The sequence below is a fragment of the Halichoeres trimaculatus genome, unplaced genomic scaffold, assembly GCF_033239565.1.
Source record: "Halichoeres trimaculatus isolate MK-OKI-2021-1 unplaced genomic scaffold, fHalTri1.1 fHalTri1_scaffold_4, whole genome shotgun sequence".
Taxonomy (NCBI): domain Eukaryota; kingdom Metazoa; phylum Chordata; class Actinopteri; order Labriformes; family Labridae; genus Halichoeres; species Halichoeres trimaculatus.
The window spans coordinates 29312244-29327553 of NW_027437182.1; the positions used below are offsets into that span (position 1 = coordinate 29312244).

The following is a 15310-nucleotide window of genomic DNA, read 5'->3' on the forward strand; positions in this document are numbered from 1 at the left end:
TCCGTCAGTCTGTTTGTTTGTTTATTTGTCTGTGAACAACATAACTCAAAAACTAATAAACTGATCTTGATGAAATTTTCAGGAAATGTTTAAAATGGGATAAGGGAGAAGTGATTAAATTTTGGAGGTGATCTGGATCACCACCTGGATCCAGGATTTTTTCAAAGGATTCTTTATCATTGTGAGATAGGACCGTTTTCACCATATGAGTAAATAACTCCACAATAAGTGGTCAGATTGCTTTGTAAAACAATACAAGACAAGGTCACTATAATTTCTGACAGATGTAAAAGGACGATCCAGATCCTAGCAATATTCTAGATACTAAGATCTGGAATATGAAAAATGTACTGGGTCATCACGATTTTCAACACTGTCAAGTAACAAGTTATCGTACAAACCTGCAACTAACACCAAATTGTAGCAGACAGTCTGCTGAAAGGGAGTATAACATTAAAGTAGGACTAAAGTGTTGGTGACAACCAATATATGCTGGGTGGAGGTCTGCGCTCTTGGAGTACTTTTCTAGTTTATTAATAAATCTAGGATTACTATAGTTTCAGTCTGACGGCTCAAATACACCAGATGAGTCTGGCTCTGCCCTCTGTTGTTGCATGTTAGCTGTGTGTTGACTCACACCAGCTGCTTGTTCAGCCTGGCAGTTTGCAGGACACCAGAGAGGACAGAGAGATTGAGGAGTTCCTGTACCTTCCAATCCACTGATGAGCCTCTTCTCGCTTATGTTTGGCTGTAAAACCTCAAACCTGTTGACCCCTTGCCTTGCTACTCATTATGTCTGTTTTTTGTTGTTGTCAAGCAGAATATGATCTAGTTTCAGTTTCAGTTTGTTTTACTTTAAAAGTCACTGGGCATTTTTATGTGGTTTTTGTGCACAACTTCCTGTCCGACTCAATTTGCTTTTTGGATTTTTGTGTATATGTGCAACAGAGTGGAGTGTGAGTTGACTCATTAACTTGAATGGAAACCTATCTGATCCAGTATCCAGCGCCTTGACAGAGTCGAAATAGACTCAAGATGCGTCTTGTGCATTTTGGCCATCATGCTAAATGCTATAGTGCTACTTATGAAATTAATTGTGTGACCTGTCCACATTTATTCAGGTCCTGCTGCAGGTTAATTTCTGTCTATGCCAATGGAAAGGAGGAACTAAAGAGCAGAATTTGAAATGTTTAAAATGTAGATTGTTCTGTTTTTTATCTCAATGTTATCTGACAAAGCAACTCAAATTACATCACAGCTAGCTAATTAAGGCTAGTTTAAATTTAAGTTATAACTAATTTGTGCAAAAGAAGCTGTCCTGTAAAAAAAAAAAGTTTGCTCCATTTTTTTAAGTCCCTTTCTTGAAAAGAGGGAATGTGTGCATTGTGCACCTCACAACTCAACTTATTTTTCAGATTTCAGAGGATAAAAATAGAGATTTAAATTAGTGCGAAGGAGACTCCAACACATCCTTCACTTCTGCTCTTTCTTGGCCCAAATGTAATACCATCATCATCTCAACCAACAGTTTGTAGCTTTACTTAAATGAGTGTATGGAGTCCTCTGACACGTAGATTTTCAGTTTGTAAAAAGATTAAAATCATATTTTGTAGATAGTTCATCCATGCCTACTCTGAAATAATGAAAATCTGTTTTCAACTCGTCTGCTCAGAGCCTTTCTTTGAGGATGTTTATTTTTAGTATTTAATGTTTTCAAAGCTCACCTGAAGAACTCTATGAAGGAGAAACCGTAGCCGTGTTGCTCAGCTATTCCTGCACACACCACATTGGCTGATGCTCCTATTAATGTGCCGTTTCCTGGAAAGAAAAACACAGAAAAAGAAGCATATTAGGTTTTATTTTCCTTTATTTACATCTTAAATTATTGCCATGTCAAATACAAAGCTGTGAAAAACGTGAGCACAGTTAGATTAGGCATCTATAAACTGATTTTTGTATCCGTGGTCATCATCTCTCAGCATTCTTGTAGTGTTTTCAGCCTTCATTTAGAGTTTGGCTTTTTTTAATGAGTGTAGGCAACAGTTGACAGTCAGGGTCCGTATCCGCCCTGCGTTCAATACTGCTCACATCTCAAAGAGGTGTCAGTGTGGGTGATGGAGCCGGGACGATCGATGTGGGCCTGTCACAGCGCAGTTGATTAAACTGAAACACTATGACAGCTCTCTTACTCTGCCTTTCGTCGCGTCCCTTCCACCCAAACACAGCCTGACTGTGCTGAGGGGCTGGCTGACGGGTGTGGAAGAGGAGAGCCTCAGGCATCTCGGGACGCTGTAACAAAAAGCACAGCCCAACCTCCCGGGAGCGACACAGCTGTACAAAGTGTGGCTGTCACCAAGAGCGCACAATGTCTCCCTTTACCATCAATAAAGATCCACACCTTTCACACAGGGATCATCTATGATGTCCCCAGTGACTGTAAGGAACACTGAGAGGTGTTTTTGCCTTTCACACTTAAGTTTTTTCCTTATGACATGAAGAGGATAGAAATAAAGGCTTACCACCGAGACAGGCTCCCATGGCCAAAGCAAAGATGAGAGGTTTAACCGGCAGGTTCACGTCTGCATCCTGACTCAGGTTGATGAGAACTGGAATCTGTCGATACAGAGAGAGATCTTCAAATTAAACACTGCTTTGAACATTTTGTGTCAATATTTCACACGTACCAAAAAAAAAATTTCTCCATAGGAAACAAAGTTATTTTCTGCTGTTGGCTGTTAATTTGTTTTGTTTTGTTTATGTAAGTTGTCAGGCTGTAAACTAAATTGACGAACAGGTATGAATAAACATAAGTACAGCAAATCTTTTTGTAAACTTTCCAAAGTAAGCAACCTCCAGTTAACCTCCACACGTAGAGGAGCTCCATTTATGATGTATGTATGCATGTAAGTTATCGATGCTCCATAAAGTAGCTGATAATCCAGACAGGACCCTTCCCCGATGGCCGACAGTGTTGACTCAACCGACCTCAAATTTCTTCAAACTGATGAAGTCTTTTCTAAGGAATGGACTTAAACTGCTGCCTCTCCTCAAAAATGAGTCAACAGATGAAACATTTAAGCCTTCATGTGCAGTGAGCTGGAGTGTATGTCCATTGATTCCTGCTGGTGTAGGCAGACGCTGCATGACTGAACTATTGATGAGAATATCACTTTATAGACCTATACTAACTGAGCATGCATGTACTGTACATTCCCAGTATACCACCCAATAGATCTTCAGCTGGTGAAGAAAGGGAACAAACAGAACTTTTAGTAAGGGTTTGAACTTGGATCAAACATGCCATGTTCTTTAAGAGCTACATTATTCTGTATAACATCATCAAACCCTTTCTTTAGAATTGTTAAAGGTAGAGCTAAAGCTACCAGCTGCTGATTATTTTTTTACGCTGATTAGGATGACAAGAGCCAAGAGTCGGGTTCTTGAGTCGACATTTAAAAGAGCTCAGCTTCTGATAAAGGTGAAGAAAAACTGCTAAAGTAGAGCTTAAAGCCCCTTAAAGGGGACATATAATGCTTGTTTCTTCTTCTCACTATGCCAGACTAGGATGCCTGTAAAGCATTTCTGCCCTCAGTACAAGTCATTTAGTTCCTTCATTGCTCCACAATAGTGTTCTCAATATCCTCAGTTTAGGCCATTCTGAAGATCTCGTTAAAACGCTTCGTTTCCAGAATGACCTCCAGTAACCTCGCAACGTCACAGCCCTTTGTGCTCTGATTGGTCAGTTCAATCAGAGGGGTGGAGGGGGTAGAGCCAGGGGGCAGGTTTTGCAGCATGGCAGTATTTACAAAATCGCCATATTGAATGGGGCAGACCGAGCAAGTTTGCTGTTTGCCAAAACTTCACCGTAAGGCATTGATAGCACTGATAAAATGGCAGAGTGAAGGATACGTCCTTATGTATTGGACCTCGAGTCAGACCTGGACGGTTCTGCTGCTCAGGAGGAAGAAAATCCACCTCGACACAGATCATCTCAGGACGCTTCAGTGTGGTGAGTCAAACCGGTACTGTAACATGTATAGTTTATACGTTTTTACTCGGCTCTTGGTGGGTGTATCCCTCAGTAGCGGTTGTGTGACTAACTGACATCACAGAGGAGGAGCTGCTTTATCAGATTACTCCAATAAAAAGAAAGGATCCTCATGTCGTCACAACGGTCGAAATCTCGAAGCCAAATGTCAATGACCTATTTTCAGAGGCATCAAATCTCGTTCTAAGATATCAGAAAAAATACAATATCTAATTTTTTGAAAATTCAGGGGGTGAAAGGTTTTGTTTTCAAATTTATTATATTATATGTAAGTATTAAATCAGGGATCAGCATGATATGTCCCCTTTAAGGACTTTCTAAGTGATGTTGAAAAAGTCTAGATATATGTCTGAACCTAATCCAAGATGTAAAGTAAGATGATCAGCGCCAAAGTTGGTCATTTATAAATGCTTTTTTCACATTCTCCTTGTGAAAGACCAGACTGGTTTACTGCACGTCCATTTGAAAACACTACACTGGCTGGCAAAGTTTAGCAGTAAGAAAAGAGATCTGTTCTTTTTCCTGAGGAAAACCATTTCTTGGGTTTATTTTATAGTAATGGTCGACACCGGAGCTGAACTATCATATAAAAAAAGGAGGTCAGAGCAGAAGACGGCTGAACAGGAAGAGTGATACAGCCCGAGCTAAAGGTTGAAACACGGGTTAAACTGTTTGTGATAATGTTGACTCCAACCGTCAGTCAGCAGTTATTCTGCAGTGGTCTGTTCAAACTTGAGTCTATCAATAAAATGAAGAGTGAGGTTATGTTAGCTCTGCTTGGTGAGGTTGGAGTTGGTAGATGAGCTCTGGCAGGACAGAACAGGATCACAGATAGTCTGCTCACCTTCTGGACACTAAACTACAAACTGAGTTTACAAAGTTTGATCGTTGTCATTTTTCAAACAGCAGCGCTACTTAACTACAAATAAATGCATTGCCTCATCACTTTGCAGCCTGGAAAAAGTTGTCTTAACCAAAGGAAAGTAAAGTTAAAAAAGAGATCTGTTCTTCATTTGGTTGCCTCAAAAACACAGCAGTTCTTGACAAATCTTGTGTCCTTATGACGGTGGGTGACAGTGCTAATGGGAAATGGAAAAACACTAGCTTTTCTGGTTAGTCCATACAGCACATTTAAGCTGAGATCTGACTGATCAAACTTAACAGCAATCTTTCATTAAAGTTTTACAGAAAGTGTTGTCTGCCAACATATCTCTCTATTTTGACTAAGACTATCTTGGACAAAGTCAACAAACGTTTATATTGAGTCTATTTCAGCTTGCAGTCTATACATAAACAACAATAAAGGTTAGCTTTCCTGTAACTTCCAAAGCTAATGTCTAACTTTTTTGTTTACTGCTGACCTGAATGTTTAACTGAGAAACGTTTTGTTGTATCTCAGGAAATTGACAGCATGGCATCATGAGTCATCTATTGGAATCATTTTTTCTATTCCATTTGTAATTATTGAGGAAGCTGAAATACTCTAATGCCGTTTGGAAATGCTCTTTGTTCTCAAGAGTTTGCAAAGTGACAGTACAAAGAGCAACCCTGCAAGCAGATGACTTTCTGACTTCTTTGTTGCTGTTATAATCTCTTTGGAAAAACAAAGAACCCAAATTACAAAAAATCCGATGTTCAGAGAGGGATCAACTCAGGTTTTTAACATTTCCCACAACAACAAACACTCAAACTGAGACCCGAAGCTCCTTTATGGAGTTTTTAGCTGGTTAAGAAACAGGTTGAATTAAATATTGTTGCCTTTTTATGACCATCAGAATCAAACCAGACCATCAGAGATAAAACAAGCTGCTAAAGTTTTATATTTAATGTCTGGGACCACTTAGCAGCGCACATGTAGAGGGAAAAAATCAGCAAAGAGACAAAAGGTGAGGCTTTGTCCAGAAGTTTAGTGTTATTCTTTGACAAGTCTCCTCAGACTCCCAAAAAGAACCAGATAATCAGAGTTTACTTTAACCTTGTAATAAAAATCAGACCACAGCGGCTTTCTTCAGGACAAAACTATTTTTCTCTTCATGTTTTAATAAAAGAAAAATGAAGAGCCAGACTCATACAGGTCTCACCCCATCTCTTGATGAATCACAACACTGAAATCCTCTGCTGGCCTCACCTTATGTTACCGCCCTGCTCTCCTCCAATAAAATGAGCTTGGTTTCCTGTCTACAGTCTGTTTGAATCCATGTGAATACAGTGACGGTCTGGTGGTGCTAAAAGAAACTTACAGAGCTGTGTTCATTATGTATAGAGATTTAATACACAAGACTAAATGTGTAGAGCCAACTTTCTGTACACAAAAGATTCACAGGAGGAATTGATGAGGGTGTCAATAAGGAATTGGATCAATAATGATCAATAATGGCATTAATATCAATAAAATCTTATCAATACCCATCCCTACTCTGAATGCACTCATTCTGAAACTCATTTCCTTAGTCTGAATCCAAAAAACAAATCTTCCTCCTGCTCCAGTCTATTGTGACAATCTGGATTTGCTTCTTATCAGGCGTGCACTGAAATAAAAATTGATGCTGGTGAAAGTCTATTACAGGTAGAACATGTTCCCAAAAACAGAAATTACCAGAGAATATGGCATTTTTTTTAAAACCTCTTTATTAGAGAAGAAATCTGGTGGTGTACTTCTAGAAAGCAACTTCTCATTCTGTCACTGGGATAACATCTTTTTCTTTTCTCTCAGTCATTTTAATTGAGCACACCGTTGCCGCTCTGAAACACAGATCTCTTAATAAAATCTATTAATTTTCAGCAAAACAGACAGCTGGCAGCAGGAGTGGTGAGGTGGATGATAGTTTTCAGAGACAGAAGCTGAATAATTCATGAGTGTCTGAGAGAGTCTCCCTGTACCCTTTGATACTTTAGGATAGAAGTGACTTTACAGATGGTTAGATTTAGTAACATTTTCAGGCACCAGAGCTGTCTCTAACTAGCTTCTGCTTTAAAAATAAGTCCAATTAACTCATCGTTAAAATGAGGCTCTTGAGAAATCAGTGAGTGGATGGAAGACATCAACAAGTGGCCAGATTTTCAGTGGACAGATGTTTTTAGTGGAGAAATGCAGAGTGTTCCCCAGAGAGGAGTTTAAACACACAACTGACTTGATGCTTGTGACTGCATCACCTGTGGACACTCACCAGGTTGTGCAATAAGACATAACATGAACTTGTGTCAATAAACCAGAAACCAAAGACAAGCACACTGACTGCTAAGACCTGGATTATGGTAAAGAAATAAAAAAAAAATGTGCAGACTGAGAACTGCGCCTGATATATCAGAATATTGAAATTACAAATGAGACTGGTTAAAAGTTGGATAACTGTTGGAAAACTGTATACACGTTATCATTGTGTTTACAGAAAACTCACAGTACCATATTGTGAGCACATATTCACAGGAAACTTTTAAGTTTACAGAAAACCTCTGCTCATCTAATGGATTTTCTAGATTATTTGTCTAAAGAATTAACAAGCTTGCTAAGTTGTGTTCCATTTCTCCTTGAGGGGGGCTCTCTGCCCTCCATCATGGCTCCCATCCTTGAACATCTGCATGCAAGCCCGCGTGAGTTTCTGTTAACTTACAAGGAAGATGAATACTCTTTCAACACACTTGTAGTCACATACACAAATACAAATGTCCATTACTGTGTGGGATGTATTAGCACATTTGATGTATAACAACTAAGGGGTGGACACAAAGTTGTCATAAAGATGAACACTGAAGAACTGCCTTTAATGTAAACTCCTCACTCCTTGCAACCAAAAGTTCATTGAGCAAGCTTCATGCTCTCTCTAATCTTTCTGCCGCCGCCTGTGAGTTAGGGCACAGGGGGAATTTTCCTGACAATAATATACCGCAGTTTTACTTTAAACCTAAAATCTGTTGCTGTATATGTATTGGTTTTACTTATTATTAACTCTCCATAATGTGGTTTTGGCCACCTTTACATACCTGGACCAAAAGAAAAAGGTTGGATTTAACCATTTAATTCAGATATTAATTGTCAAATAATTGAGTTACCCCCTCCCCCTTATTTTTCTCATCTTATTCTCATATTTCTTTCACTTGTCTTTATTTACATGTTTTTGAACTATTTGCTTATTGTATTCATTTCAACACATACTTTAGACAGTTTTTTTTTTCAACCAGACTGAGTTTTTAGCATGTCTAACTAGCCTGGAATACAAGAAAGCACGTTTATTGGGTCTGTAAGACTCCTGGATGGAGGGGAACTTCAACACAGGAAAAACAGAATTAAAATTTTAAACAGTGATAACAATGTTATGTTTTCATCTCTGGGTGTAATTTTATTCATTAATGCTGCCTTGGGTTGCATGTGTTTTCCAGTGCAAGCTTTGGTGATTAAACATTGCATTAGCCAAAATCCACATTTTTCATTGAATTCCAAAAAAAGAAACTTGATCATAAACATCAGTTGTTTATGTTGCTTATTTGCCTGGAGTTTTGATCAAGAAGATGCATTTAATAACAGCCACAGACGTTGCTGGTGTATCAGCGTAAAGTGTGATCCTATAAACTGGTGACTCTCTGCCGACCATAAGTGGCTGAGAGTCAGTAGTTAGCACGGTCACACTTAGCTCCAAAACACCGGTAACTCTGTAACGAGCAGAACGTAATAGAGGTTGACTCCATGGTATGGTATTGTTTCTGACAACTGACCACAGAACAACTGGATGCTCTTCTGCTGCTAACAGTATTAAATTAGTGTTTAGAGAACACTAAATTGTCTGAGTGAATGAAGCTAAATGCTGCTCCCGTTGCCAAGATAGAAGGGGTCTATGAAACAACTACTGACCTAACATTTTATGTAATCTTTTAAATTTGTAAATAACATCAAACTGTCATGTAAAGATAGGGTGAGCTCCAATGGTTGAGGGAAAAGCCCTATTTTATCTGAGTTTATGAGAAAATGTACCAAATCTTTATTGATTTATTACCTTAGTGAAAATCACAAGAAAGTCAATTTAAAACTGATTTCAAAGCATGAAATTCAATATGCAAACTCTGATAGATAAGGTTATATGATGGAAACTTGTAAATCACCTTGTTAACAGTTTTGTTGTGCTAAAACACATCGTTCAGAGTCAGCGCTCATTTTCAGGTGGAGCATTTTGTAGAAAGACTTTTTTATGTGAGTCAGACCTCAAGTCATAATTTATATCACTGGTACTAAACAAGCTAAGAGCTACCAAGCGGCATAAAACAAAGTGTTTTCTAACTCTTTGCTAGCAAGTTCTGCTGTCTCATTCAAATACGGTTGCTTCTGGCTCCCAGATAAAATAGATAACCACCACAACGCCAAACAAAAGGCTTCAAACAGCCTCTGTCTGAATAAGAGGCCACAGTGGCTTTTTATACACAGTCTGTGTTTGTTAGTCATATGATGTGATGTTTAACTCCTTACTGTATGCTTTGAATTATGTGAAGTGTGTAAGAAATGAAAGCTTTAGGCTGAAAGCTCTTACCATGGTCGCAGTGAAGGGAATGTTGTCGATGAGAGAAGAGGCCAGAGCCGAGACCCACATCACCAAGATAATGGCAATTGCCAAGCGCTGGTCTTCTGGCACCGCCTGAGAGGGGAGATAATAAGAGTGACAGATAAGTCCAGCTTTCATTGCCACTCAGAGGGACTGTCCCACACCTCCCCCTCCTCCCCCTATCAGTGATTTACATCAAACACACCAATTATGTAGCTTCTTTGACACGCACCCTCTCGTCAGGGAGCTGGGGCTGAGTGGATGAAGTTTGAATGTGTGACACGACCACAGGTGGTGGTGTTATCTTGTCACTCTGCTGTACACACAAAGCAAGGCCAATTCTCCACATGTGACAGGCATGATGTGCTCTAAACCCTCTTGATAGCCCTCTCCTCTGTTAGCGTGACCTGGTTAAAAGAGGCAATATCTCTTCCATTCACCTGTCTCCGACTTTTATCAGGAGAGGAGGGACAAGCTATTGTACCCAACATGTTGACCATTGTGTGTGAGGCTGGGCAGGTCAGAACGCATGAACACACACAGCCTGTCATGTGTGATTATTACACATATAGAAGCCTGCGGTCCAAACACAAGCTGACGTACCTATTACTGCTGCAATTCTCTGCAGAGACACACCTCGCCTGCATGAAGCCCACGGGCTAGAATATGGCTGAAAATTACCTCAGACCCCTTCTTCAACCGCTGACAGGTATCAGATGTAAACAAAGTAATTGGATTCAGAGAGCAGCAGAACAAAAGGATCAATATGCATGAAATGCAATATCACATCACCTGTGCCCAATTATCAATTAAGCCAGTTGCATGAAGCCCTGAGAGACGATTGTGCAGGTTGAAGATCAAAACAGAAAACTCACTTTTATAAGCAGAGCTGTCTGTTCTCCGATATAGTCGATGAGCTGCAGCTGGGCTAAAGCCTGAAAACGGAGAGGAGGAGATTAATATGGAAAACTATCTGAGAACTAGTTACAGGTGGGACTGAGCTAAGACAGAAAAGCAATTTGGTCTTCGATGAAGTGGCCTCTAAGCAGACAGAGAGAAATTTATCCTTGTTATCATTATTGACCCTGAGAGCAAAAACAATATTAACATCACATGGTGGGCTGTTCTTTATGGGGACTCCTTGTTGATACCATAGATAAACTCAAAGGGTTCATCACAACGCTCAGTTTCAGTTTAACGTGATAACTAACAGCTGTGCTTCTCTACTTAAAAAAATGCTGTGCAAACTGCAGCTACAAAAAAAGATGTGTACAAATTAAATCTGTGATTATTCTGATGTCATCTGTTTCAGCATCTTACTGGCTAGTTTTGCACTCTACACCTGTGTCATCAGTTAACCAGTTTAAAATCCAGATACTTATTTTTCTGTTCCAATGTTTTACTCAGAAAATGGAGATCAAAGAAGAAAGGGATGACTTTATTGCCCTCATTAGCTCATAGACATGTAATGTGCTATTAAAAATAAATCCTGTGGAGAACTGCTTTAATAGAAAACACTCCTCAGCCCAAATCAACAAGTCACAGGCAGACGTGTCAGCGCTCAGTCGTGCTCGGTCGGTCACAACAATTCGTCACTTTAGGCTTTGCTCTACAACTGTTCTGCAAGCTGTTAGGACTGAAAACTTGACACGGATAAAACAGATGGTCAGAAAGAAAAAGAGCAAAAATCACATTTACTCAGCTCTGCTTTTGGATTAACAATTTTTGTTCTAACTGCCAGGATAAAGCAAAGCTGAAGTAAGTTCTTTATTTTGATGTTAGTTTGTCACCTTTTATGCTGGCTGACTATTGGTTGTGCTGAAGTCTTTAGTGACAGAATTCAAAGATTTTCATAGAGGATTTTCTCTTACACTCCTATGGAGCCAGAACACTGACAGTTAGATTTGGTATTGAAAAACAAACTTGACATTGTAGAAAAAGTTGAATTGTATCTAAAACGATTGAAATTGTGAAATGTTGAACTGAAAATCAAATAACCGACATTAAAAAAAACACTATCGTTTGATGTAATGATGTGTTTTTTAACGTGAATATTCAGATATTTTTTTTACTGTTTTTTATTTTCGAGTGTCACTGGTTTTCAGTTTCAATTCTCTTTTTTCTTTTTCAGTTTCATCTTACTGGCAGTGTTTTGACATGGAGGGAAGTAGTGTGGGGTGGGGGCGGGGCTTGTGGCGCAGGAACATGTTCCCAGGTTTTCAGGAGAGGAGAGCGCCCTCTCTCGGCTACCAGCAACTTGTTGCTCCTGCAGCTGTGATCGTACACTGGACAGTAATTGATGCAAGATCACCTCAAACTCCCAAACCACCAGCAAGTCTGTGTCTCTGGGTTGGTATTTTTGGGATCGGGCAAGGACACTATTTTCTACAGAAGCAGGTTAGGGCCATTTTTGATCGAGTAACGTCGAGATGAGATGGCAGGTTATTTTGACTTTTTTCTTGTCATTTCCACTTTAACCTTATTGTTTTTCAACTTTATTCTAAACATTTCAACTTTATTCTTGTTGTTTCTACTTGAATCTCAATGTTACTCCATCAAAAATGAAATGTTGCCGAAATGACAAGAAATGAGTCAACATAACCTGCTCTGATGTTCACTGGTAGTACGGCAGGTACAGTCAGCTCCTCAACAGCCACAGACGCGACTGACAGTAGTACGAGCTGCCATACAGGAACCTAAACTACAATCTTCAGGATCCATATGTCTGTGTGACAGGGTCTGTCTTTTACTTTTTTTTATTGCATGCTGTGTTTTATGAAATGTGTGTATGTTATGACTTTTCCGACTGGCCCTGAAGTTTTCCCCCTTATCAGCTCATTGGAGACCGGTGTGCACGACAACAGAACAGACACCAAGCAGCAGATAGCAGAGAGGGACGACAGCAGGACAACTGCGTAGAAAATAGTGTCCTCGCCTGATTCTAAAAATACCGACCAAGAGAAACAGATTTACTGGTTTGGAGGTTTGAGGTGGACTTGCAGACATTACTGTCCAGTGTTCGATCACAGCCGCAGGGACAACAAGTTGCTGGTAACCGACAGAGGCCGCTCTCCCCTCCAGAAAACCTGGAAGCGCGTTCTCATGCTCAAAGCCCCGCCCCCAACCCACACCCCTCCCCTCCATGTCAAAACACTGCCAGTAAGTTGAAACTGAAAAAAAGAGAATTTAAACTGAAAACCAGTGACACTCAAAAATAAAAAGGTAAAAAAAAAAAAAAAATCTAAATATTTGCATTGAAAACACATCATAACGTAAAAAAATCCTCAAAAAATAGTGTCTTTTTTAATCTATTTTTTTTAAATCATCTCTTATTTTAATCTTACTGTCAGTGTTCTGGCTCCATACATTCCTTTTAGTTTACTGTTGTTGGTTCCTGCTGAATGTTGGCACTCGTGTGTTTGAAGTTAATTAACCTGTGGGATGGACTTGTTTTCCAGTATATTAAGTATTTAATTTCTCCTGTTTTTATCATTAATTTCCTTTTTCTACTTTTCCAGTTTTTAAATCATTTTTGTTGTCATAATACTGTCTATTCGTTACCCTGTTTTTTTCCCTGAACCTTTGATTTATTTTTGTTTTCCTTTTTTCTGAGGAAGAACACGTCTGCCTGTCTGCTTTTGGATCTTTCTCCTGTGATACCAAACAAAGCCACAGGCATTCATTGTTCCAAGTTTTCCTTTTTAATTCCACTCTTTCACTGGGGGGGCTGGTATGTACAGAAACCACCCGCCAGAGACTGAATTCCTATCACTGCGGGGGCTTCAATCAAAAGATCACTGATCCTGTCCGAGGGGTGTCCAGCTAATCCTGATTTCATCCTGTCCTGGCTCACTTTTTGTTTGTAATAATTGCCTCCTGTGATGAGTGGACACTCTACACAAGAGTTGTTGTTTGGCATCGGTTGTTTGATTTCACTATTTTTTATTACAAAGTCCAAAATCTCAGGAGTATCAGTGTGAAAGATAAAGGATGAAATACCTCCATCAAAACAAAGAGACCAGCAAAGAACAGGAGCGTTGGCCACTCCACCCGGTGCAAGATGATCTCAAAATCCTGGATGTCGGCCAGAACCAGAAGCCACAGTGCACCCAGGATGGCAATCCAACCTGAGAGGGAACAAAAAACACCATCTGATTATTCCCTTCACCGATACACAACACTCACACACACATAAAAAATGTTTAATGGTCTTTCCAGCAGAAAAGTGAGCTCACAGGATCATAACAAAAAGAGATACATCGCACAGGACACAGGGGGATACTTAGCAGACTTTTTAAGGTCTAACAAAGTGCTCCATCTGCTCTGTTCACTTACATTTGTCTTTAATCACAACTCTCAAAAAGAACAACAACCTCTATTAAACGGCACAGATGCTCCTCTCGCTGCAGTCTGCTCAGCAGCACGCGTCCTGACTATTACTAAACAAACAGCTCAGGTCATAAAGTGGTACTTGTTGGAAACGCTGAATAAAGCTATGGTCTGTCCTAATGGAGCATTAATTATCTCAAGTATGTACCTGAAACACATTCCTGTCTGGAGGACAAACATTGATGGTCCTGGTTGTTTTTACAGTTAGAGAGAGTTTGGAAAGAGGGGCGACTGTGCATCCACACTGAGAGAAACTGATCAAACAGGGGAGTGGCAGAAATTAAGCTAACCATCTCCCAGAAATTTCACAGGAAAAATAAAAACAGAGGGACAATAAAAGGTGTTGGACAGATGATTAGGGGTAGAGAAACTGACGGGAGGATCAAGACTTGAGGTGAGATTTTAAGTAGACTTTATGTGTTTGAATGTTCAGAACTAGTTGGTTAAAATTCACATTTTAGTCATGTCTCTGGGTTTTCAGTCAGACACGTTACCCTAACACACACACCCCTCTGAAACATCTGGAATATCCCACAAGTCACATATTCTACAAGAAGTGGCATCATTCAGCTCTTCTGCAGGCCATAGGAAGTTAGAAAGTAAGTTCACTCCTTCATTTTTCTGTTAGGAGGAGGTTAAAATCTCAGCTCAGCCCTGTTACCTTAACTATCATTTTTTTGTGTGTGTTTTTATTTTTAAAATACTTTTTTGGTTGTTGTTGTTGAAACATTGCATGTGCGTAGTGCCATCATGCTATTTGCATTACGCCATGTGGCTGTATTTCATGTATTTGCTTTTGTTAACATAAAAACTGATTCTTGTTACTTTCAGTCCTGTAACTAAAGGCCCATTTATGCCCAACTTTAAACACAGATCTGGAAACACACAGGGCCTTCTGTTCATGCTCTGTGTTCATTTTTTCTGTATTTCTGCAGATTTCCATAAAACTTAAGGATACAGGCCAAACGAAGCAGTACCACTGGAAACTGTGGGGGCAGTGTTGCTATTACTACCTGATACGTAGCTTTCCTGAGACACGGAGAAGAGAGAACAATGGTTGAACTTTTTGAAGAAAGGCTGTTTTCTAAACCGCCTACTACACGAGCAGAACTTACTATTTTGGCTGATATTCAGTATGTAGTAGTCAGTGTGTAAAAACTTGCAAAATCTGCAATATACTGTAAATGCCCAGATGTCCTACTGATCCAGGAAAATTTCTCAGTATGCAACAGACCAGTCTGTCTGTCATACTGTTTCCCTCAATGCACAGCGCTGACGCAGTTTGTCAGGTGGCAGGTTTTGGTGAATTACCGCCATCTACTGGAATGAGTCAGCATTACAACTA

At 39.7% G+C, this 15310-nt stretch overlaps 1 protein-coding gene across 1 annotated transcript in view; it reads right to left on the reverse strand.

Moving 5' to 3' along the window:
• oca2 (oculocutaneous albinism II) overlaps positions 1-15310 on the reverse strand; it is a 92863-nt gene that overhangs the window by 18131 nt on the left and 59422 nt on the right. Inside the window, exons 19-23 of the mRNA XM_074668388.1 lie at positions 13576-13703; positions 10452-10511; positions 9565-9669; positions 2520-2613; positions 1725-1818 (exon numbers count right to left, since the gene is read on the reverse strand). Coding sequence (XP_074524489.1) covers positions 1725-1818; positions 2520-2613; positions 9565-9669; positions 10452-10511; positions 13576-13703 — 481 coding nt within the window. The remainder of the gene's footprint in view (positions 1-1724; positions 1819-2519; positions 2614-9564; positions 9670-10451; positions 10512-13575; positions 13704-15310) is intronic.